At 36.0% G+C, this 26,336-nt stretch overlaps 1 protein-coding gene across 1 annotated transcript in view; it reads right to left on the bottom strand.

Annotated features, from left to right (window-relative positions):
- The window catches only part of LOC135079481 (furin-like protease 2), a 45,692-nt gene extending 31,425 nt beyond the window's left edge, over positions 1-14,267 (bottom strand). Inside the window, exon 1 of the mRNA XM_063974139.1 lies at positions 13,985-14,267. Coding sequence (XP_063830209.1) covers positions 13,985-14,128 — 144 coding nt within the window. The 5' untranslated portion in view covers positions 14,129-14,267. The remainder of the gene's footprint in view (positions 1-13,984) is intronic.
- Positions 14,268-26,336: the final 12,069 nt, after the last annotated feature.

Here is a 26,336-nt window from a genome sequence, read left to right as displayed (position 1 = left end):
CCCAACCAGAGGTGGAATTGTGTAAAGCAATCGTTATCGTTTGGCAGTTCATAACGTTCGATTGTTCTGTCAAACGCTTTGTATAACTGACTTTAACGTAGTACGTTATGAACTGTCAAATGATAACGATTGCTTTACACAATTCCACCTCTGATTTGCTAAGTTTGTCCCAAGGATGTTATGTAAATAAACTTTCAATTCATAGAGGAGATAACTCCTCTGTATGTGTCTATTGATTGTCAAATTAGGGTTCTATTTACTTTACAGTATAATAGAGAACGCGAATCTAACTAGTTATTCCATGTTCTGGTATCCCACATTAAGTCAATGTTCGGTTCGAGAAAGAATTTAGTTGCGCTAGAAATGCTCGCTCGACGAAAAATCATATTTTTTTATTCTTTAGTAAAGCTCGTTTATTAGATTGCGACATAAAATATTTTTTATAAGTAACGTACTAAAATGATATCCTTACTAATTACAATATGTAAAGCATGAACAAACATAATTAGGACCGAAATACCCGAAAGTAAGATGCCTAATCAGTTATTAGTATGTCATGAATAAGTGGAGCTTATTTATCAGATGTCTAAAAATAACGTTTTGACTCGTTGTTTGATGGATTATGGAGTCGAATCAGAAATGAGGAGATCCGTAAACGAACTAAAGTCGCTGACATAGCCCGACGGATTAGCAAGCTCAAGTGGCAATGGGCAGGGCACATAGTGCGCAGAACTGACGGCCGATGGGGCAGCAAGGTCCTGGAATGGAGGCCGCGTACCGGAAAACGTTGCGTGGGACGTCCACCCACAAGGTGGACCGACGACATCATAAAGGTAGCAGGGAAGCGCTGGACGCAGGCCGCTACCAATCGATCAACATGGAAAGCATTAGGGGAGGCCTATGTTCAGCAGTGGAAGTTCTATGGCTGAAATGATGATGATGATGTTTGATGGATTAGGTGACATAAAACAAGGCTTCTTGCCTATCTAGTTCACTTTACAGATGACAACACATCAAGGTAAATATAATGGCATCTTACGTAGTCGTAATAAGAACGATTTTGCAGTAAAATTATAGTTTATGCTGTCGAGTGTACCTATGAGGAAAACGAGTTGATTTTATTTTCTACGGCTTGCAAGATACAGTTCAAAGACAAAAGGAGTCTTTTATATTATTACGAAAGAATTTTGGCAAACATGGCGGGGCACACTCCACTCGAGACCTTGTGTACATACTCGTAGATATCAAACAGTAGGCTCACGATGTTAAATTAACATTACAATTGACGTCACATAAATCATTTAGACACCACGGATCGGAAAACGTGGTTAGTGTAGGGTAGGTCTTGTACCTAAATGGTTGCGGCAAGCATCTATATGTGGGCAGTGCAGAACCGGTGGTTGTGGAAATTCTTGCGGGAGGCATTTATTCAGTAGTGGACGTCCTTCTGAGCGAAGTTTCACCAAAAGATTTAACAGACTTATCCCACAAAATAACGATGAAGTAAACCGCTCGTTTCAACCAAATGACGTCCACTGCTGGACAAAGGGCTCCTCCAAGAATTTCCTTAACGACCCATCGTGCGCTGCCCGCATCCAGGTACTTCCCGCAACCTTCACAAGATCGTCGGTCCACCCTGCCCACACTACATCTTCCGGCCCGTGATCCCCACTCGAGAACTTTTCTGCAGGCAAAATCCGATTATAGAATTGGTAGATATCTGCGATTAATTAGTAACGACCCTTACAAATATAATAAAATACAACACAATATACTGTTTATTTAGTATATTGTGTTGTATGCGTAACCCGATGTAACTGGAGGTATTTTAAAGGCTTTAGCTAATTGTGTTTCTTTCCATAGCACGAAATTACCGCGTATGTTTCCACGTTTCGCTTTTTTCTTTGCATCCTTGATTAAGTTAAAAAAATAAGATTAACATTGCCAACCTTTTTTTATTGTTGTTTTCTGAAAAAGAACACCCATTAGCGAATGTATGTGTGCGCGTTTATTGAGTGGCCTTTTACTTTTATTTAATTTATTAGGCCATTTTCATAACAATGCTTTGCTTATTAAGGCAGAGTCGCCTTGATGTTGGTTTTTTTTTTTTTTGCAAAAAACTATAGAGAAAACTTTTTATTTGTATAGAGAACAATAGTGTCTAGACAAACCTAAAGAGGATTTAGGACGCTATCTGGATCAAATATGTAATTGCTCAATAATGAATAATAAATAAATGAAATGAAATGAAACTGAGTGAGTTATAAATTATAGCTTATACTTAACAAAGCAAAGGGATATGAAGTTTTTGACTACTTTACAGAAAAACTGTAAGTATGACGTTATTGATTGAATTTTACAATAGTTTACTTAAGTATCTTAATTTATTTGTAAACGACATAATCTATAAAGTTGGCAAAAATATTTAAAAATACAAACAAATAAACACTTCTTATAATGGGGAAATCATCAAAAATAAATAATGTTAGCAGTTTTGGTCAATAAAATAGTCAAAGCAATCACAAAAGTTCGTTCCTACTAATTGAATACTTATTGTTCTTTAATATTAATTTGTACTGACTTCCAAACTCATTATAATATTTGATGTTGTGTTGTGATAATGAGAAGGCATTACAAACAAAAAAACACTCCGATTTATATCAGAAATGTTTGTATTTGCTCAAATAGAGTTATTATAAAGCTTGCTCGATTAGAACTCGACTCGACTCGATATTTTATTCCGATTGTATCAACAAATATCGAATATGTTAGTGACATGTTTCATTTTTTGCTGTTTTGATTTTGTTCGTCAAAAAAATCATATTACCACGTCCATTTTCGCGTAAACTTATAAACTTAAAAAAGACGGTTTTTCATATATATGTATAATTTATTTAACAACAAATATCCTTTTTGACAGCCAAACAATTGTAAATGAATGAATATTTATCGAAAACGTATTTAATAATTGACTCGTTTCTAGTGTCGTAATTATTCGTAGCGTAATTTTTTTTTTTATTGTCAAAGTCAAAATTTCTTTATTTGTTTGGACTAATAAATAGTTCTTACAAATCGTCATTTTGCTCTTAAGGAGCCTCTACATGTCTCATAATCTTTTTACCCTACCAGCGCTTCGAGACCAACATTTGGCAAGTGCTGAGAAGAAGCGCCGCATCAAACTCAGTCACCACTGTCTGCCGGTTAATATAAATAAATAGAAATAGTAGTAGTAGGTACATTCGATTCAGGAGCAGTTCACTGAATTTACCATGCATTCTTGTATGGTGTATCTTATAAGAATGGGTATACAAGATTGCGTGGTATATTAAACAAGGTAGTGACGTGCTAATATCTAGACTTACATATTAAGATACTAGTAGAAATGACTCGCATACATAAATTTGAATAACTTGGATTGACCAGTCCCCGAAAGCAGCGCCTGTTCACAGACATGACGAGTGAACCAGCCATTGAGTTTCCGTATCCCTTGTTTATTTCCTTATTAGTTCAGACATCACAGACTTTAATTAACCATAATTAAAAAAATAAAGAAAATTTTGTTCTCTGGAAAACAATAAAAACGATTACGTACTATATAGTTTGAGGCAGTTCCTAATCCATCCATTATTTCATCAAAACACTACGTTTATAAATGATAACAAAAACAGTCTCTCCAAACCAAAGTAAACATAAACAGGCACAAAACGAAAAGTTGGGCTAATGTTATAACTCCAAATGTCTTTAATGAAGGGCGGATGCCTGTAACGAGCTTTTTCACGAGTTGCCCGTTATATGTGAGCTTTTTCCGTCTTTGTAAGTAAAATCTAATTCACCCAATAGCCTTTACCATCTGAATCTAATAAGCTTTAGGGAGACTGGTAGTTTTATTATTTGAGGCAGAAATAACTTGTGACGTGTATACTTATTAAATAAAATAAAAATTTAATATTCTATCTCTACTAATCTAATCTAATCTAATAAACTAACTCTAAGCTACTCATAGTTAATTGTCAATATCTTTAATGAACCATGAAGTAATTAATACATATTTCAGTAATGTAATTAGTTAGGTTTACTTGCCTATGAATAGAATGCATAATGTAGGTACACAATGTATTTATGTATCTTACTTAATGCAGTTTAGATACACACCTAACCCGCGGACCTGCCGACATGTCATGTCAAAAGTTATAGAAATTATAGAAAGTACAAGTTTATCGACATTCTTTTGAAATGAAGTAATTAATACATATTTCAGTAATGTAATTAGTTAGGTTTACTTGCCTATGAATAGAATGCATAATGTAGGTACACAATGTATTTATGTATCTTACTTAATGCAGTTTAGATACACACCTAACCCGCGGACCTGCCGACATGTCATGTCAAAAGTTATAGAAATTATAGAAAGTACAAGTTTATCGACATTCTTCCCAACTAATCTCTCTCTGTCTGTCTGTCTGTTACGCTTTCCCGCTTAAACCTCGCAACCGATTTTGATAAAATTTGGCATAGAGATAGTTTGAGTCCCGGGAAAGAACATAGGATAGTTTTTATCCCGGTTTTTGAAACAGGGACGCGCGCGATAAAGTTTTTCTGTGACAGACAAAATTCCACGCGGGCGAAGCCGCGGGCGGAAAGCTAGTTTGAAATAAAGCCACCAACATCATGCCGCCGGGTGGTGTGTAGAGTTACTAAGAAGGTTTTTAGATCCACCTCAGTACTCTAAGATCTGTTTACAAAGTAAACTTACAATTCTAGTTTATTTAAATATTTATACCTCGAGCTAAAGCCTTCCTTATTGCATTACTAAATTACGGCTAACAAACTGTCGAATTACCGGACAAATCTCAACAAAATCCCCAACAAATTGTGGGCACGCTGTCCGGTTGCGAATAAATCGTCATCGCGCAAGTTTGTGCAAGTAATCCGGCTATCCGGAGTTATTTATACCGGAGTACAGGTCACGCCCTGTAGGGATGCCCTGAACCGGTACAGGGAAAACTAATACTTAAGATAGTCTTAGTAGACACTAAAAGGGCCTTATCCCAGCCAGGATCTACAACTTGATCGCCAATAAAAAACAACCAGTGAAGGTCAACTTTTTCCCGAGGGGGACACTAATAGGTGTAACACACTAATACCTACTACATAATATGGGTACTACATTTATAATGGTAAAGTACAGACGACGCACATCAAGCAACATCTTATGCCGTTGTAATTTGTGCTATTTTGCTACAAAAATATATGGTTTGATGTGTTTAGTCCACTGTACCTATTCTGGAATAATATTTTGAAAATGTTGATCATCATCATCATCATCATGAGGTCATTTAGTCTCTACTAAAGGAGGACAAGCCTGTCCTATTAACCAAAGGCACAAGGCAGGATTAAGCCTACACTCCCTAAGTTGGCCAAACGGGTTGGGTTTCAAAATGTTACTAAAGATTTTTACATCTAAGTATTTATAGCTTTTACCCTTCTTTGCATCGCGGAGGCGGGTAAAAATAGATTCATGTTCGGACAATGACATGTTAAGTAATAAGCATATTATTATGTATGCAGTTGTATTATGTGTGATAACAGGCCTGTTCATCTCCGCGAGTTTGCATCGAAAACAAAACGCGCGCGATGGCACTTCCTGAGATATTTAATCGACAGGACACTAACGAACAAACATTGACGCACGCACGCGTATTCTTCACCCATTAGCATTGTAAAGACAACAAACTATGAATGATGGAAAAAAAAAAAGGTGGTGTACAGTAATTAATACTGTGCAGTATTTTAACTGCCTGAATAATAAATAGAAACACAAAATATAATTCATGCTTCATGTACATTTCACACTTGGCACTTCAAGTCACACATTATTTTACCGAAGTCAGCCCTATAGCTTCGGTGCAGGGCCGATCACTGACGTTTGTCAACAAAAAGGTGCTCGACTCTTGAGACAAGCCAAATTACACCATATTATTGACGACATTGAGCAATTTTTTTTTAAAATACCTTCGCGAAGAAAACCTTCTGTACGTATAGTACTTATTATTATTCTGTGGTAATACTTATTATTAAGCTGTGGTGATAATAGCAACAAAAAAGTATAGCTAATGTACTGTCGACTATACTACACAGGGGAACACAGATTCGGATAGCCCTAGTGATGCTCTACTTCTGAGCTTCAGCTTGACACTACTTTTTGGGACACCCTGTATAATACTCGTGTAATTGTGTACATTAGCTAGAAAAAGAAAAGTTTGATAACAATATTAGGGCCGTCCGATTTCGGCTTATAACATTTTAATTTTGTTTTCATTGTTCGATGGAAAATAATCTAGTCTGGCTGGAGTACCTTTTAGTAACGTGGATCCTTGATTCGATGTAATCCAATATAATGAAAGGCCGCGGTTCATTGGCAAACGATTTCCACGAATCCGAAATTTCAGAACATGTCGGCAGGTTTCTCAATATTAGACGATATTTCTAGTAATACTATACATATAAATATTTCAAGACTTAAAAGTGTGCTTTTATATTATTTGGCACCTGAATGGAAAGCTCTTGAATGAAATGTCTTTTTTCTAAACTTATATTTCTTCAATGTTATTTCTTTTTTACTTTAGGGTAAATAAATACGTGTAAAAACGTCGCATTAAGCTGATCTAAGAAACACTTAGCTAATTTCGTCATATAGAGAAAACCTCAATAGTTTATATGTACTATTTTTATACTAATTGTTAAAATAAACTACAACGGTGTCTTCTTTTTATGATTTTCATTCGAACAGAGCGGAGTATTTTTATTTTTAGCCTGCTCTACGAGCCGGATGAAAAATGACCGCACTGTGATCCCATTTTTCTCTTTCCCGTGCATTCCCGTTACTGCATTCCCTACCTGGCTATCATTACTCTTTTGGAAATGATTGACCTGTCCGTTAATAGACTGTATATATCAATGATGGTTGGATATTAAATAAAAATCCGTTTTCGTTAAAACGTGAAATATTTGACTCGTGAAAATCCAATGGCGCTGTGGCCTGGTGATTCAAAATGAAAATTGATTGACATTTCCAAATCTTATTAAAATTTTGTGTTCTTCAATATCCATTTTTGCGCATCATAATAAGTACCTACCATCACACTAATGCTAATATAGAAAATTAGCAACCTGTTTGAGTCGTGTGAGGACTAGTACTATATTTTTTGGATTCACTTTTTTATTACTTTCAAAATCCATCTCCCTCTCCCTCATCAAAAAAGATATAACTGCATTATCCACATCACTATAATCATAAATCATACGCAGCATCTAGGTATAAAGCTTACTAAAGTTCACCTAAAAATCAGACTTCACCCCATCATCCGGTTACTAACAGTATATCCGGCTAACCCGATAGTAATGCCACGCGTACGTAAATTTTCACAGCCAGTTACCCTAACCCCGTTCGATGGCTGGCACCCCTACGATTTTCCCACTTTTTCCCACCTTCCCACCTATCTAAAACTAAGTTCGTGGTGCCACCGCAAATATTCCACTTTATCTTTATAGCTTCTTTGATGATCAACTAAAACCAGGTAAAACTTGCCCCACGTTTATGCGGCAGTATTTTTATATGGGACAAGTTTTCTGCGAGATTGACCGGGAAATATTTGTAGATGGAGATAATATAAGTTGATGTTTGTGTGCCACTTCTGATGTTTTGAACACTCCGTTATACAGGGTCACTTGGAAATAAGAGCATAATCTTGTAAGGGGTATAATAAGTGAAGGTCACTTGCGACATTTTTGTATGTGGGCGTCCCAAAAAACATTTTTTTTTTCAATAATGGTTCACATTTTCATATGAGTTTCCAAATACAAAAATGTCGCAAATGGCCTGTACTATAACTGTTACAATATTAAACATTGAAAGTGGGCCCAGTGACCGGAAGAAAAAATATTTAAAAATTCAAGTCACTGGAAGACTCTAATGCGTATCGTTTTTTTCACCTGAATCACTACATTAATTTTGGTGAATTTTCTTTCTCAGTAAATTCAAATTATCTATTAGTATGTAGGCTCTTTACACAGCACTTTTCTAAACACGGCCCTAGTATAGTTTGCTCCACCACCACTTCAGGACAACATATTGGCTGGTGCTGAGAAGAAGTGGCGGAAGAAACTCAAACCTTTGTCAGCTTCTTATTTTATTAGATGAAATACTTTCATGTAATGTGGATTATAAAAATAAATGATAATTTTCTTTAAAACATCGGACCTGACAAAACCGTAAAAAGGTCACATAAATCTGTGTACCGAAATTTAATTAATTTTGAAGAGGTTTTGCTATTAAATAAACATTGGGCCTAGAAGGACCTAGGTTACAACATCCCTTTCTATACCAAAATTAATCAGAATTGGCTTATTCGGCTTAGGCCTGAAAACGTGTCAGATAGACGTAATATACAGGATGTCCCAAAAAGTAGTGCCAAGCCGAAGCCCAGAGGTAGAGCATCACTAGGGTTACCCAAATCATCCCCGTTTATGTTCCATGATTTCTGATAGTTTTCGAGTTATGATTGTTTTAAACTTCAGTGCTTAGACACTTTTTTGGTCACCGTGACACGAATAGTTAAAGTACAAGCCTGAGTTTTTTTTATTATTATGCGATTGAATTGAATTTGAATTTAATACTAGGCCTCGCTGATTTAGAAGTTTTTACAGCCATCAGGAATGTAAACTAAAAAAGTCATTCGCGCCTCTGCGCTTCCGTTTAACACAATTTTTTAGGACAACCTGTATAATTTCAGTCACATTTATAATTTAAGTAAACAATGGATTGGGAAAAAAGTTTCACGTGAATATGTTTACAAGAAATTACCTACAATGTGAGGAAAAATATTTATGACATGGAAAAATACAGAAAGGAAATAATATAGAGGCTATAAATACTACTGATATGGTTTATGTATGCAATAAATATAGCAACAGTAACCGGTAACTCCTCAATTTATCGAACAGGGTAAAAATGTTATAAAGAAAAAAGATCGGTCTTCATTTATGTTTGTCACGGATGAACCTTGGAAGTTTGTTTGGATGTAATGTCAAATTAAATTGCTTTTCAGGTAAAATATTCTTTCCCTTTTCCGGCAAAAAAATCTTTTTGACGATGTAAAATCCAACTTTTGTATCGTTATTTATATAAAACAAACATGGAATAATTGAGGTCATCCTTTTCTGTGAGTGGGTAAAAATAAATAGGGAATAATGTATTGTAGCAATAATGTATTTTATCATGCAATGTTGCAGCAATTGCCTGCTAAATAGTGTGTAAAGCTAATTTGAACCTTAGGTACTAACAAATTACAAAGCCGATTAGATGTAATTGCTATAACCTCCCTGAATTTAGTTAGCAATTTTAGGTTTTGCTTACAATTATATGTAGGTATACTTGTCAGTGTTTGTTAACGTATACTTAATGTTTACATTTTCTTATTTTTCAAATTATGAGCTACCCGATTAGCATATAGAACCAAATTCTAGTACAATCATTTATTGTTTATTATAAACTTATCTCTCTGATAAATTACAACTTTTAGTTAGGGTCTTGATTTGATTTAGTCTTGATTCCGACTCTACTCTCCGACATTTGAAGTCACCGGTAACCAGCTACCTTTATTTTAGTGTAATAACTGTAATAGGTTATCTGAAACTTATCAAGAACCGATAAAGGTTCTAAAACTACTCAAAGGGAAGATTATTATCAAAGGTGGTTCTTATAGCGTCCTAAGACCCAGACTTAAAATAACACGGTAGTCGTCAAAACCCACTGTACAAAATTATGCACAAATTAATTTATTGCTGTCAGACCCAGAGACTTTCTTCTAGCATGAGGCCGCGGCATGCAAAACGTCATATTTCCTCGTTCGTCACAGCTGGTTTTGACAGTTTTTACCTTTTTTTGGTTGGCGGCATTGGTGCCATAGGCAATATAGAGTAATCAAGTAATTTTGAGTAAAGCTAGTCGCGGGAAGATTTGAAAAACAATAGAAAACTTTAAAGAATTATGTACAATAAATTGCACAGTGGGCCGTTAATACTACAACATTATTACAAAGCTGTGACTGACAAATTTTGTACGCGGGATCTTAGGAGAGGGTTGGTTATTGGAATAGAAATGTACACTTGATGTGCTGTCACTGCACCACCAGATAGCAACAAAGCGGTATAGTAATCCAGCCAGTTAACATATTGTCGCTAATTAATACCTCGTGTTGGCGGATAACATGAGACATGTCGCGAGTTGCAAATGGCCGCCTTGCTATACTTGATCGATTCGGAATAGTGGTGATTATTCATTACTATTGTAAATTAGTGGTAAAACTAAAGTCACAACAATTATTTTTAGTCTTTGAACCGCCATTGGTGTTTGATTCATTGGGAGAACGGCTTAAGCCAAGGAATCATGTTTATCTTGCTATAAAATGTATAGTGCCTATAAGCTATCACAATTCATGAGTCCATCCTTCAAGACTTCAATTCCATATCCAAGCCAGTAAAATTTAAAAAACTAGTTTTATTTTTGTTTTTATGGACAAACAATAAGAAGGTTGTATATTCTAACAGATTATGGAGACAGTCACATAGTTACTTAAGTATAGGATGAGGCTATGTTAGTAATGAAAATAAATACAATAAAAAATTTCAAAACCCTATTTTCTTGTCATCTATAAAAAGCCGATGTTTCCTCGTATTTTCCGCTACCTTTTACCTATATCAACTCATTCAGGCTATGAAGGCCGTGACATTGAAGGCATAAAAACTGAAGTATTACGAAAAACCCACGACCAGCCTTCAATTTAGCTGACCTATCGAAAATTCTTCGTAATGATCCAGGAAAGTCCGTCCAGTTTTTGTTAATTACGCCTTCTCATAATGAGCTCTCGACTCAATCATGAAAATGACTTGGATTTTACGATATTCAAAAAAGCGTGTTTTTCCATTGTCTTCTGTAATTTATCAAAATCAGATGGAGAATCATTTTTCCTATTAAAGGAATAAAATATCGTGAATTCAATAAAAATCTAGTTACGTAAGCATAAAGACTAAAAATAAGACATTGCATTAAGCAATAAGTAGTCTAAAAATGAAATAAGATCAATTACTTGTACCTACAAGGAGTCTATGTCCAGAGATAGCGAAAAAACATTCAGATTTAAATTATTTCAGTAAAACTAGCTGACCCGGCGAACTTCATACGGCCATAATATTATATGAAAAAATAACTTTAAAACGATTCTTCCATATTTTTTAGCATTTTCCTTGTATACACTACGATTTATTATTTCAAAACCAAAATCAGCTAAATCGGCTCTGCCACTCTCGAGTTTTAGCGAGACAAACCAACGGCAATTCATATTTATAAACGAACTAAAGATTACATTTCAGCGTTCTTTTATTACAATTACTTATTGACCAAATTAGAATGTTGAGTCTATTTTTATAAATGAATTTACAGTTTTCGCTCAAATGAAAAATTTTACTAAATATATTTACAACACTACCTATATCACGAAAACATGATTTCCTTATACAATACGGCTCACAGCGAACAATACGAGTGGCCGTTTCGGCCTGTTTTGGCCTGTCATCCTGACATCACTATTTGACCGTATAAGGAAGTACGGTCGGGAGACAAGTAGGCAATAATTTCCTCAATTAATTAGTTTTTCCCGTTCTTATAGCTTCATTTGTGCAGGTTACTTTTATAAATTAATTAGTTAAGTTTACTATTTACAAATAATGGAGGAAGCTTTTTTTCATTCTATCTATCTCATATTTATCTGTCTATAAACACGCTAATTATGAAAACAAAGGATTTATTTAATATATTATATTGATCTCACTGTAGATACCCAATTAAAGTGTTTATTATTTAATGCAATTATTTTTTAAACTCTGCATAATGAAAGATAACTTTACTTCAGGAGTAAATAAACATGTAAATAAATGTGAAAATAACTCATACAGAATCTACTTTAAGTAAGATAATTATGTAAACATAAACTATTTTACATAGAATCGCAGACAGAATATATTTCTCCATTTTTTCAACCTTTACCAACGTTCTAGAGTTACTTGAAGAATTAATAATATACAATTTATTATACGTTTCATTAAAACCCTATTACGAATTCCGCACACGAAATCTATCGATCTACGAGAGCACGAAAAAGGTTTTCGATCGTGTTTTTGATTGCTGTTATTATTCATTCGCATTTTTTATGTTTTGTGATTTGTCGGTCTAAGTTTGAATGGATTTCGATGAAATGTGGTTCTTCGAGTAATAATAATATCTACTTTATGTCACGAAAAACAGATTAATAAAGATCTAGTACCTACTCAATGTACAGTCACGGAATGAAAAGGTTCGTCAGTTTTCAAATTGATTCCTTCAACGAATCGCGAGCACATAATATTACCTTTTGAAACTATGTTACAGAATAATCTCGAGTTAGAGAAAATAATCTTTAACTGTTCGTCAGTAAAGTTCAAAATTATTCAGATCAAAGTTGTTTGACGATTTAACTTGTCAAGAAGATTATTATGATTGACAAACTAATACCTTCTTGTTGGTTCAACCTGCCATTATCTATTAAAAAAAAAACTACATTTTGTAACATTGCACTGATGGGATAGAAAAATAAACAAGCAAAACCTTATTCGTTAGCAAAGACGTCATATTTATTTAAATGTTAGCAGCACTGTTTCTTGCACGGTTATGTTGGCAGGTTTGACTCTTACAGTACCTAGTGCAAGCGAAAACCGTCATTAAGGTGACGAACCTTTTCATTCCGCGACTGTACTTAGACATATTTTTTTTCATAATATAAGTAAAATCTTAAGAGCTACTCTGATCATCATCATCATCATCATATAGCATAGTACGTCCACTGCTGAACATAGGCCTCCCCCAATGCTTTCCATGTTGCCCGGTTGGTACTCCATCCATATCACGGGAAAACAAATACATGAAAAACAGGGTCTCATGTACCTATTGGCCTAGTTGTAAAATATATTTTCTCAGGCTTTACAAAATGACACTGGCTTAATCTTATAAAAGTAATCAACAAGAAACATAATTAAGGTCTCATTGAAATCACAAGAAACCTCTCAGTCTCATTGAAACCACAATTTCAAGGATTAACTCTAAGTCTCTTCATTATTTGTATCGTGACTAAAGGTCCTTTTGTACTAGTTCTAATTGGCTATTGTACAAAAATTCGTCAAAATAGTTTAGGTAGGTAGCATATTTAATATTGTTTTCGCATTTATACATAAGATACTCCTGAATTTCTTACTTGTCATACATTTCTGCACATTTTATATTTTGTGATTGATTTTTATTATGACATCAAACCCGATTAGATTTCAGAACCCCCCAAAACTTTTCATTAATATCCATTAAGGCGTAATAATTAAGTTACGAGTAAGTTATGCGAACGTTCAACAACGGCCCGGAGGTTCACAATAAACGTCAGAAACACTTAAAACTGAGTATTTTACGTCCCCAAGACCGTTTTTCCCCGCTAAAAATCTCGATAAGCCCAGCACTTTCGTTGGGATTTCTTTTAAAATACTCCCCCACAATGTTACCCTGATTAATTTCCGGGGAGTTAAAATCTCTGCGCGCCAATTTCCTATAGGAAAAAATTCGCTCCTTTGAACATAATGTTTTAAGCCTTTAAGACGCTGTATGTGTAATAACACTTCAGTGACGTAATAATTGCTAAAGATCGGAACGACAAAAAATAGGCCAAGTTTCGGCCAACAAAAGTAATAAGAGCTACGCAATTAATGTTGCTTCCAACGAATCTCATTATGCGTAACTTCATCAAGAAGTTTCCTGACTAACGAAGTTAGCTAAATTTTATTTTTGGTAAGTCCCGAAAGATTAGATGTTACTGAAGTCTACAAGACCCAAGATTAGGATCAAACTTACCTGTCCATGGTTGATGAAGCCATGCTTATGGGCAATCTCGTCGGCGGACCCTGGCCCGCCGGGGACGTGAACGGCGAACTGATGATGGTAGAACGGTACACAATAGTCCAACACTGTCAGAAAAAACACGCCGAGGGCGAGCATTCCGCTCTTCGCGCATTGCACGTCCCTAGCTCCCTAATGCTCCAACATCCATGTCCACCAATGGGGTAACTCTACTGGCACTCGCGGTAATCTGATTTTAATAGCGATCGTGTTGTGTTTCGCGGTTGGAGCGACGTCGGGCCCGTGTGACGTCCTCGCGAGAACTGACTCCTCGTGGCCGCCAGTTCAGCAAGAGATGCCCACGCATGCGCCCAACTTGGCGCCCTTTCTTCATATATCTATTGTGTGCATGCCATCAATTGACTTGTATACTTACTTGGATCGAGGATCGAATGATGTTCCGGTGCCTATTGTTGTTTCGTAATGCTATTTTTTATCGGCATATGCATTAAAGTAAAACCTTTTTGATGTTCCGCGCCGGCCGATACAAAATCCAATGGGAGCGAGCCCCTGATATTTTATAGCCGGGTTTTGGATGACGCGGCGTTCGAAATTCGGCGATAAAAGTATTCGGATGGAAATTATACATTATTTTGTAAAACGCACAAATAATTCTTAAAATAAAATTAGGCAAATAAATGGATAAATAAAAAAGAACCCGTCAAATATAACCGTAGAAAGAAAGTGACAAAAAAGTTTCTATCGGTATTTCAGTATTACTTCAGAGTGTGTGATCTAAAACTTCAGCTTCAACTTTTCATGTCCACAAGACGTGGTGCGGTAAACCACCCTCAACTACACCATTTTACCCAACTCTTTTTCACATCCATTAAAGTATGTGTAGGTATCGCTAAAGAATAAATAGTACCGTCTACGTCCTAGGCCAGGTGCAATTCGTGCGGGTGCATTTGAGCGGGTGCTCTAAGTGGACTACGTCTACAAATCTGCCATAGTGACGGTTCTTGAATTCATTCACTTCCAAGGGCTTCACGATTAAATAGATACCTACTCGTATCTTCCTGAAATACCTTCTCGTTCCAGTATGAAATATCCCATTTTCATTATTATTCTACATCATTAAAACTATTTTATAACAGTTTTACATTACTTTAACCCTTTTCCTACGGGCACTTGGAAACCAAAGTGCGCCTCCCAATACAAGAAAATATACGCTGTCAAAATTTTTGCTTCACTTTGCCTCAAGACATTTTAAAAAGTATGAGACTTACGGTATTGAGGAGTTGTCCTCAATACCGTAAGTCTCATACTTTTTAAAATGTGCATGAAATTATGAAACTACATAATATACAATTATATTCTGCAACTAATGTAGTTTCATAATTACATGCTCATTTTCCACTTTATTTGCAATTTTTTTTTTTTGCCAAAACAACGATAGATACCTCACGCATTTTGAGAAGTGACTTTTGACTTGGCATCAATTGGTGCTTAACGTGGGAAAAAGGTTAAAAGGTCTGAAAGTGTGAGGATTTAATTAAGTATAAAATGTAGATTTAAACCAATGCAACTCAAGTTGCAAACCTCACACGTAGCATAAAGCCAACAAAAAGTCCTTATAAGCTTGAAAACTGGAGCAAAAAAGAAGCATACTTAAAAACTACATTTATGCGAGACCACACAACCGCAGCCGCTTCAAAGAAAAATTCCACGTAACAAAACAGCACTATTCAAGCAAAGTTGTAAGTAAAAGTATAAGAGTGTCATGAATATTCAGCAATAAGGTAGTGCTGTGTACGCAACATCATGTTTGTTCGCAACAACCGCAACCGCGACTTGGCAACTTACTCCCTAAGACAAACACTGGGGCACAGTGTAAGGAGAACGGGCAGCTAATTATGGTATGTAAGGCTATTCTTGACTAGGGGGGGTCAAGTCATACCCAGCTACTTGCCTAAAGTGACTCTACGAGATTTCCAGGGGGTGGCATCTTTCGTTCTCACCGCTGCAACTCCTGTGTAGCCAGGATTTTACAGATTGACTGCTTGAAAAACTTCTGACCCTGTTTCCCCACGCCTACACCATCTGCAATAATATGTACCTACTGCACGCGCTGGCAGGGCGTAAAGTTAGTATGTAAGACTTTTGGAAGCATATCGTTGCTTTAAAAAGCCTAACTAAACTTTACGTGACGAATCTCATTTTATGCAAGCCTTGGTCGTGGTGACACATAATAATAAAGGACTTTCATGCCGGGTATGGGTGATGTGGATAATTAGTAGCGGGTTCTCTCTTTAGAAAGCACATTGAAAGTGGGTTCTGTCTATTCATTTTAACTTATTAAGTTTAATATTAATTAAAGAGGGAAGGTTCGAAATGATACAATTAGATTACAAGAAGTTTCCTCGCTCTCCTTTGCTATAATTCCAATAATTGATAAATCTTTATCAAATAATTTAACATCCATACAGCTGCAAATTAAATTCTAAGAAGAAATTCTAAGAAGAATTGATATCGTAATTTTGAAACTAATAACGCCGAATAATGTCTAACATATTTTTGTATTTGGTATTTGTACAAAATGAGCTGGCTGTTACATTCGACCTGTGGACCCAGATGCCAATAAAATGCGTACAGTACATAAGCCTCATATAACTTCGTACGTTCTAAAGTTATGTATTAGTCTATCTTATTGTTTCTCAAACGCTTACAACGAGTTTTGTTGGTTGAAGAGTAGGTAAGTCCTAGTTCTTATAAAAGAGCTTCTAGAATATAAAAAAGATGTTAGATTTTGAACATGCAACATACTAGTACTAACACTAATTTTAATATTCCTAACTAAGGGTGGATTCGACAAAACAAGAGTAAATATTAATCTCTGAATAAGTCATCAGTTATTCGACATTTTGACATATTTCCCATACTGAAACTGTCAATGTGCCAGTTATACCAGGAGTTATTCCCGGATAATAGTTTGGTCGAATCGGGTCTAAACCCTTGTTTATGAAAAACTATTATTACTCTAAAATAATATAGAAAAGCCATAGCTATGGTTAGGTCTTTTATTAAATTGAATTGATAATCTAGCCTACGTTTAATAGAATAACTCGTAGTTTTAAGATCTAGAAACACAGAACAGTCGCTGTGATTCAAACTATTAAGTACTGATTAAATCTAGTCAGTAAAAAGTTCGTCTACATTTTGCTACCTTTAAAAGATCTCAACCAAAATTACACTTTAGAACCGTTTCGTTTTGCGACGGTTTTAACATGAGAATTAAATAAAAATACTATATTCCAGCGACCGTACTCCCAACTTTTTTACTACTTCAAAATTAGACAAATAAAAGTGCGTCTTCTTAAATTCGTTCTGACAGTTATACCTACTCCGGATCGTTACCCGGTTTTGTGATATAAATCGGAGGACCAATAAATCTTCGTTTTCATAAATGGGTTCCATTTGAGTGAGACTTAAAAATGGCAGACATTCTTCTTGTCTTGTCCTTAATCAATATCACATTTAAGACATTTTGGTCGGTAACAATTTCTTCTTGTTTAGTACGATGTGGCAAGAGGTCAGAACTCTGGTCCCTATGAGACTTTATAAACCTGGTACCACAACCGGACTAGTCAACGTAGGGAGTGCGGTCCAAAAACTCTATTTGGCTCTGGTAAATCAGAAGAGGTCATGCTCCTTTAGTTAAGACTAAATGAATTGATGATAGTGAGATGTCTGTTGAGGCTCTCTGACTGAGGCTGAGTTGCACCAACTAACTTTAACGGCAACTACATATAACGATAACCGGTGTATTTTGTATAGAGTTTGTCAGATTTTTGACGTTTATTTAAGTCAAAGTAAGATGGTGCAACCCAGTCAAACTATTGACTGACTACTTAGGGTTGGATTTCACCTATTTTTCTGGCCATGAACTAGACAAAAGTAAAATAATAGGGCGTGAATAATAATATCGTACATTGGCCTGTTAAATTAGGAAAGTGCCTTATTTATCCTGCCTGCCTGAATATTATTTATTTTCGGATGTTGATTCCAACCTACACTAAAGTTACATAAAGACACATTTGTGTCTAGATATTTATCTAAGTATACAAATTGATATTATCATAGTCTGAAACTGTCATCTCTCTGACCAGTGGACTATAGAGACGTTTCTAAATGTTTCGCACAACATTCAAATGAGTACATTTGACGCCGTAAGAGTCAAAACTTTTGTGCGAGGAGCAAAGGTTCCCAAGCTTTATATTAATAGCCACGAATAATGAGTAAGAAATACATCCCAAATTTACCAGCCGTGCTTAACATTCTCATTTCCATTCTGAATATACTTCATTGCGCTCGCCCATAAAACTATTGAGTACAGAAGCCAAGGTAAGTTAACTTATTCCGAGTAGCCGTAGATATACTTAGTTGTTTCAACTTCATAGCGTGCACTTAAAGTTGGGAGTTTCAAACAAATAAGGCATTGGAGTTCGCGGTTCACTCAGGATTGAATAAGGCCTGGTTTCCACCAAGCGGAGCGGTGAGACGAGAGATGTGCGGCAAAGCACGCTATTTCCACCAAAGCGGAGCGGAGAAGAGCGGAGCGGCGCCGAGGCGAAAGATGTGTGAGCTGTGCGTAGCTGTCAGCTGTCAGTCTAAGGCAGGGTACTCAGCCATGTAGCACGTAACGTAGCATGTAACGTAACCAACCTTCAAGTGAGTACGGCTCGTCCACGGTCATCGCGTATCTGACTGCGAGCTCCTGAATCCTACTGCGAGCCGCCTTTGTGCTAGCAGTGATACCGCCACTCCGCGGGTCGTTGCGATCTTCCTTCGAACCACGCGCGAGCAGCTCGCAGCGGGCTCGTGCCTATGTACTCACTTGATACAGTATCTGATACATTACATGCTACACGGCTAGATGAGTACCCTGCTTATTGCTAGCTATGAAACACCGCACCACTCCGCACATCTCTGCACCGCTCCGCTCTTCTCCGCATCGCGCCGCTGTCAAATTCTATAGAAAAACAAGTGCGCCCGGCACTTCTCCGCTATTCTCTGCTCGATCTATTTCCACCAAAGCGAGGCAGAGTGGAGAAGGAGATGTGCAAATAAGGGAATCTGATTGGTTATTAGAGATGTGCATTGTGTAAATAAGGAAATCTGATTGGTTATTCAGAAAATTTCTCTGCTCCGCTCCGCACCGCTCCGTCTTGGTGGAAACCCGGCCTCAGAATTGAATAAGGCCCTCTGTTTTAAAAAGTAATGTTTTAGAAGTGGCCGATCGCTTTGAATTCAAGCCTTTTCGGTGAAAACTGCTGAGAATTTGAAACGTTTGATAGCGATTTTCAATGGAATTGTATTTGAATGACTAGTTTTAGTAGGAAAGTTTTACTTATTTAAGGGAATAACGCACTGCTTCTGAATTCGAGTTAACAAATGCTCTATCGAACAACTTAGGCTGGGTTGCTGCACCATCTCACTTTGACTTTAACAAACGTCAAAAATATGTCAAACTCCATACAAAAAGAACAGTGGGTCTAGACAAAGTGCAAATTATAATCGCAAACCAGTCGATAAGTGGTCGAAAAGCCCCTTTTTTGTATGGAGTTTTGACGGATTCGATTTTCGATTCGATCAAAAAGTGCGTTTTGTCTAGGGGGGCTGGTTATCGTTATAGTTACTGTTAAAGTTAGGTGGTGCATCTCAGCCTTATTCTTTAAATACGTAGCATAAAAATAAGTTTATAGGTGTTTATAGAAATATTTTTTTTATTCCAAAGAGCTCTAGATCTTAACTATTTAAATATTTTAGTATAAAAAGATTATTTAGAAGACAAGAATAAAGAAATAATGGCAAACATTATTTTTTGCAAATAGCATTGCTCGAAATAGCACACAAAATTACTTGTTTACTACAGCAAAAATGATGTTATAGGGATTAAAAACTAAATACATTTGAATAAGATGTTAAATAAAGGTGGTTGTGTCACGGGGACAATTTTTGGAAGCATCTACCGGTGGCACAACTAGTGATCATAGGGACGACGGGATTAATACAAAACCAAACAGTTTATGCCTTAATACAATGTCAATAAAATACAATTTACACAATTAACCACCGATAATAAGTGGCAGTTAAAATAATACGTGCGCAATATAAAGCTTTACAACGTTTTAACAATTATTATCTGGGATTTACTTTCATCATGCTTTTCAATAAACTGGTTTAAATATTTAACTGGGCTTTTATTTCATGCGTTTTGTAAAATCAGAATATTATTAGTTGACAAAAGGCTAGATCACATGAAACTACGCTGTATAGTACTAATAAGTTCGCCTTTTGCACCCTGTATTACAGATATGCAATAAAGTTTTAATTAATAAATAAAGTTATACAGGGTTATTTGTAAAACACCAGTAATCTCGCAGGGGTATAAATAGCTGACATCATCAGGAAATGAATCATCATCAATACCCTGTATCTTTTGTTTGTCTATCCTATCTAGATAAAATGCTTAAACACTCTTAATTTAAAAAACCTTAGTACTTACTTCAAATTGAAGCTGTACCTTTTCCAAATTAAATTAAATATTCTAAAAATCTTTTTTCTTTATATTCACAGTTGACAGCCCTATTTGCAATATCAAAATGCTAATTAGCAGTCACGTATTGAACTAATGCATCGCACGCTCTTCGCGCCATGACAGCTGTGTGATTAATTAAATTTCGCACAGCGAAATAACTAACGCATTTATACAGGGTGTCAAGCAAACATTTCAACAGTGAATTCTTAATAAAATGGAATGTCAGCTGTCCTCAGTTAATAGCTAGCCTGGGATAAATCATAGTGAAATGCAAAGTGTGGGACTTCAGTTAGTAAAACTCATAGAGTAGAAAAAACTTGAGCTATTTTAGAGGAAATAATCGGTAATGTTAATAGTCTTACCTACTATCAAAATCTCTCCATTGCATGACGATTGTGATGTAAAAATACGGTAAAGCAATCCACTGAATTTTACCATAAAATGGAAATGTAAGTCTTCAAATGTTAAACGCTCAAAAATATTTTATTTATTGCTCTACAAACTAGAGTGTAGATTGAGTGCCAAAATAACTAATAAAGTTTAAAAAATAATAGCCTGTTATTATTAATATGGTATTATTTTTTAATTTTGTGACAATAAAGCATGATTTTTTTCTACGTATTGTGGACAAAATACAAATTAATAACGTTTTTAGTGTATTTTCATTTTAATACTCAATCTCTATTGTTTTACATATCGATGGACACCCTATATGATGAGCTTATAACGCCATAGTTCCATTAGATACTTGAATTATGGTAAACGGATTGTATTAGTTGACGTACGACTGAAACTCTAGAGACATGTTGAGTAAGGCTCGGTTAACTTGTTTGGATGTCAAAGTTATAAATATACTAATTTCTATGTGCGGCCTCGCCCACGTGGATTTTGGTTAATACCTATGTGTTTGAAACTTTTGAAAATTCTTTATTTTATACCAAAGCGCATAAAAATGCTCTTTCTTTGTGCCGTTAACCCTTTAACCCCACGTGGTAAGCTAATTATATCCTTCTTCTTCTTTTCGTGTTGACAACAAACCTACACTGTGTAGTCAGCCCAAAACTCTCAGCAGAAACTCAAACTTGTCAGCAGCACTCATCAAATCATCCTGAGTGCAGTTGCTTGGGCACTCAGGGCACGACATCAGGTGCTTCATCGACTAGGGAACAAAACCGCACCTGCACTCCATGTTTAAGCCATCCAAGAATCCCCACCTGACCAGATTGTCCTTACTACGGCCAACCTGCGTCCGAAGTTTATTTAAAGACTTCCATTATTTCAAGAATTATATGCTTATGTTACGAGTTACTACAACAGTCCAGTAGTCGAACCCGTGTTCCTTGGATCACGAGTCAGCCAGTCTGACACCTTTGCCGTTCGGCTATTGTCGTTTATATTATAAATTTCTAGTAGGCTTTTAAGGCAGCTAAGTTATTTAAAATAATATATAAAATTCATGCGAATTTTCGTAGGAGTAGAAACACCGGAAAATTATTTGTTAAAAATATCTTGCCCGACTGACGTTAAACCGCGCACTTGCGTTTCACACTCTTTTCAGGGCAGACATAATTCCATCTACATACCACCGCGTAACCTGAACGATTGTCACTTACGTTCCGGAGATTCGTTCGAGTTTCACGCGCGTAAGGCTAAGAACTCACGGCGCGATTTTCACCCGCGCCCGCGGTGGTTGTGGAATTGCGGTTTTATTTCAAAACTCACGGGAGCGGTTATTTGTGCGGTTAAGAACTCACGGCGCGGGTAAAAATCGCGCCAATCTAGTCACTGGTACAAAATGTTCACCTGCCAATCGATCGCAGAGCGCGCGGGCGAAAACCGCCGAGGCAGCGTTTTCCGCGGCCCGCGTGATTCTACTAGTTGCTCGCCGGTGCCGCGGGACCCGCATACAACCGCGCACGCTGCGGGCGAAAACCGCGTCGTGAGTTGTGCATTAGTTTTTACATAAGTATCTGCATTCTACAGAAGCTGCGGGCCGCAACCGCAGCGGGCGCGGGTGAAAATGGCGCCATGAGTTCTTAGCCTAACAGCGAAAAGGAATGCGTGAATAGAACGTGGAAACACTTTTGGCCCATCCAAGAGCCATTTAGCACCGTTTATGGGCGCAGCGGCCGTTGTCACGTTATTGTGTTATACGACGTTCATTCGCCTCATATAGGCTATAAATGCTATTTGTTTTCATATTCTCGAATTTATCCGTCAGATAAGCATTGTCAGAATGACCCCATTCGCAGTTTGTATTACAATAGTGACAGTAAAGTTTTACGTGACTCCGGACGGTGGGGAATTTTTGTATGGAAAAATGTGTCTAATAAAAAGTTGTAATCTAATAAATTAGTAAAAAATATTTAATTGTCAAGTGATTTTTGTCTCTCTTTCTCTCTCTGAATAGAAAAACCCAAATACAAATGTACAAAATTATTTTCCATAACAGATCTATTACGATGAAGTGGAAGAAATAGAAAAAGTTTTCGAAATACGAAATTGACTATTTTTTTTTCTTGACTACGTTTTCAAATTAAAAGTTAAAGATTTCTAAAATAATTTCGTAACGTTAAACTTAAGTTTCGGATACGAAGACAAACCTATTCTCTAGATACGGACCAGAAATGACTACCTCCATCCAGCCCACTAATTTAAATGGTCCCATTGTAGACCACACTGTGATCCAAGGTAAATGATGTCATAATGGGCCCTCACAATAGAACATCTGAATAGCATTATAATGAATTGATATAGAGCAGTTCATTTTACTCTAAGAAATCCTCTGAAAGCACACGTCTTGAATGGGACTTTATAGATCCGCCGATATTGTATTGTGAGTGAATAGAACTCATTATCCAAAAGATATCTACTTCAAAGTTATATTTCACTGGATCCAGGATAAAGCATTGTTAGTGCAATTCAATTAATTGTTGAGGCCGGAGGTTTCCATTTTTGTTTTTCAAGAGAAACAGACGGGGAAACGGGTTTTTTGTCATTTAGCTAAATGAAAAGTTGCACAAACGATCTATCGCCGCGTTGTGGTGAGAAATACAATTTGTTATTTCAATTTGTTTCACCGGACATTTGATTTCCTGATTTCTGAGAAGTCAATTTTCAGTAAATTGAATTCATATTTTGTGTGTTTGTAGAGCTGTGAAACTACTTTTCATATTTATAAATTGCCGATACCATTTTTTGTTGTTTGCCTGTCTTTCAACATTTTTACTCAATATCTTTATTGCTTCCAAGTATCTTACAATATTGATCAGTTGTATGACAGTGTGAAAAATAAAAATACACGTGTAGAAGTGAAAAGGAAACCAAATGCTAATTATTGAAACAACAAACATGTTCACAATAATATAAATAAATAAATTTTCACAATTTCACTAATTAATTGTTTGAAATAAAGTAAGCCTTCGATTGTGCGACGACTGTAAAGTACTAAGTACTTAACAAAAGTTCCGTACGAATTTTAATTGAGTTAAGTTGATATAAACTCTTTGAGATGTTCAAGTAAGTGGTACAGATTTCTGCGTCAGGTCAAGAGTTTCAAACATCAATAGAACCCTTTCTAATGACCAAATTGACCCTTCGAATTATTACTGGAATGGCTTTAAGAAAATAACCGAGTTTCTGAAGCGTGAAACTGGGTTTTAAAAATAAATAACCGAATGTCATTGTTTGGGAAGGAGTTTCACTTTATTGTAGAGTCTGTTGTCTTTGACTTTGGTTTGTTTGGTTCATATACTATTATGGAGTTGAGGGCACTTTATTTTTGGAAGACTAAAAAGAACGGATTTTGTAATAATTCTGTTAATATGCGGACCGTTATATGACCTGAATAATTATATTTTATGTACGCGTGTATCCCGTTTTACCCCCATAGGGTCTGAATTTTGCAACATACCGTCTTAGTGTGCATCTACGTTCTAAAAGGAACCCCCATGCGAAATTTGAAACTCCTAGCACTTGTAGTTTCTGAGATTTCGTGATAAGTGAGTGAGTGAGTAAGTCAGTCAGTCAGTCAGTGACGTGAGTGATGGAAATACAACCTGTATACCTTGTATGTAAATCTGGTGGAAATGCGAGTCAACGCTAGTCTTTTATATGTATTTAATATTTTTATGTAAGTGATATCTTTTTCTATGTGGAACGGAATAGGTCCTCAATGGAAATGCATAATCTTATAAAACGCAAATAGAACCTATCTGAAGCGAAATACATTAATATTATCGTATAGGTAGTATAATCTTGAAAATAATCTACAAAAGATTTGGTTCCGGGAACTCTGGCATGGGATTATTTTTATTCCTGGAATATTCCAATATTTCCAGGGGATTTTGCATTATGGGGATTTCTGTGAAAACCACCACTGATGAATTTACAGGTAAATTTAATTTTAACACTTAAGGACTCGCGCCTTAACTTGTAACATTCATACTCGCTACCGGGTGCGCTGGACCCAGTATATAAAATCCTATGTATTTTTCAAAAACATTTAATAAAAGTGAAAACTACTTTATTAGAAGGATAATATGCTATAAAACAAAGACAATTAGTAAACCAAATAATAATATTTATCGACTTTTTCTAAAATAACAACTTATTTAAGAAATTGAAGGTTTTTTGGTAAAATGAAGGTTATTTTTGAATATTTCTGTATTTAATTATTTTGAAAAATGCCTTGTATATTTTCGTAAAGTACTATGATTTGCCTACTTATACTACTTAACAATTAATGAGAAATTAGTATAGAACATTAAAAAAAACACTTTATTTACCGGGTCCAGCGGACTCAAAAACACCTTTTTCGTCTGTAGCACTCACATGCAGTGGGCTATTTGTCGAGTACGACCGCTATTGGACGTGCTACAATGTCGAAGAAAGGTACTTATAAAAGCGACAACATCGCAAACGTCAAAACTTAAAAGTTATTACACAAAAATTGAAGGACTGGGTCCGTTAGACCCATTAGCGAGTCCTTAATCCTTCAAGCTCCGCGAATCTAGACACAATAGATAAATCAATTGTTATGACATTAATTAATGCCGTCTGGGACTCAATCGGTTAAGTGTTAATGCAGGTATTTATAAAATCAATTTAACTTAATCTGAAATTTTGAAAGTAATCCATGAAAGGAATACCTACTTAAACGTTGTTTATAATACGTACTAATTAATAAAATACTTAGTCGGGTCATAAGTTCTGTCACATGTTTATAGTGAAATAATTTATACTAAATTTATTTTTACGGTATCATTTATATACCAATTGAAAGGTACTAAAAGAAAGATTTTATGCTTATAAAAATAATTTAATTTTTTTCTCGCAATTATGAATACAAGGGTTCAAACTGCGTGGTCAGTGGTCTCTAGAAACACGAGCGAGTTTCGTATCAATATCGGCGGCTGGTTTAATACAGGATGCCTTGAGGGACTTCAAATCAGTATGAGGCATAGAGCAGGCCTTCCTCTCCAAATGTTGCTATATTTTGTAATCCAACGGATTAGAGTCTGGACTGGATGAAGGCCAGATTTCGTGCCGGCTGAGGTCAATTTTACGCCCTACGAGCGGGTTTTGCGCGCTTTTCGCTCTATGAACTGGCTCAGAATCCTGCTGGAACTCCTAGTGTTTGTTATTGGGCATGATATGTGAAAAAGGTTCCATAAACTGAGAACTGAATTTTGATACAGAAAGGCATTCGTTTTTATGCCTTTCATGCAAAAAATACCTCAAAAAAGCCCAAAGGACATCATCCAT

Source organism: Ostrinia nubilalis, chromosome 16, assembly GCF_963855985.1.
Source record: "Ostrinia nubilalis chromosome 16, ilOstNubi1.1, whole genome shotgun sequence".
NCBI lineage: Eukaryota > Metazoa > Arthropoda > Insecta > Lepidoptera > Crambidae > Ostrinia > Ostrinia nubilalis.
This window is presented reverse-complemented; position numbering and strand designations above follow the sequence as displayed.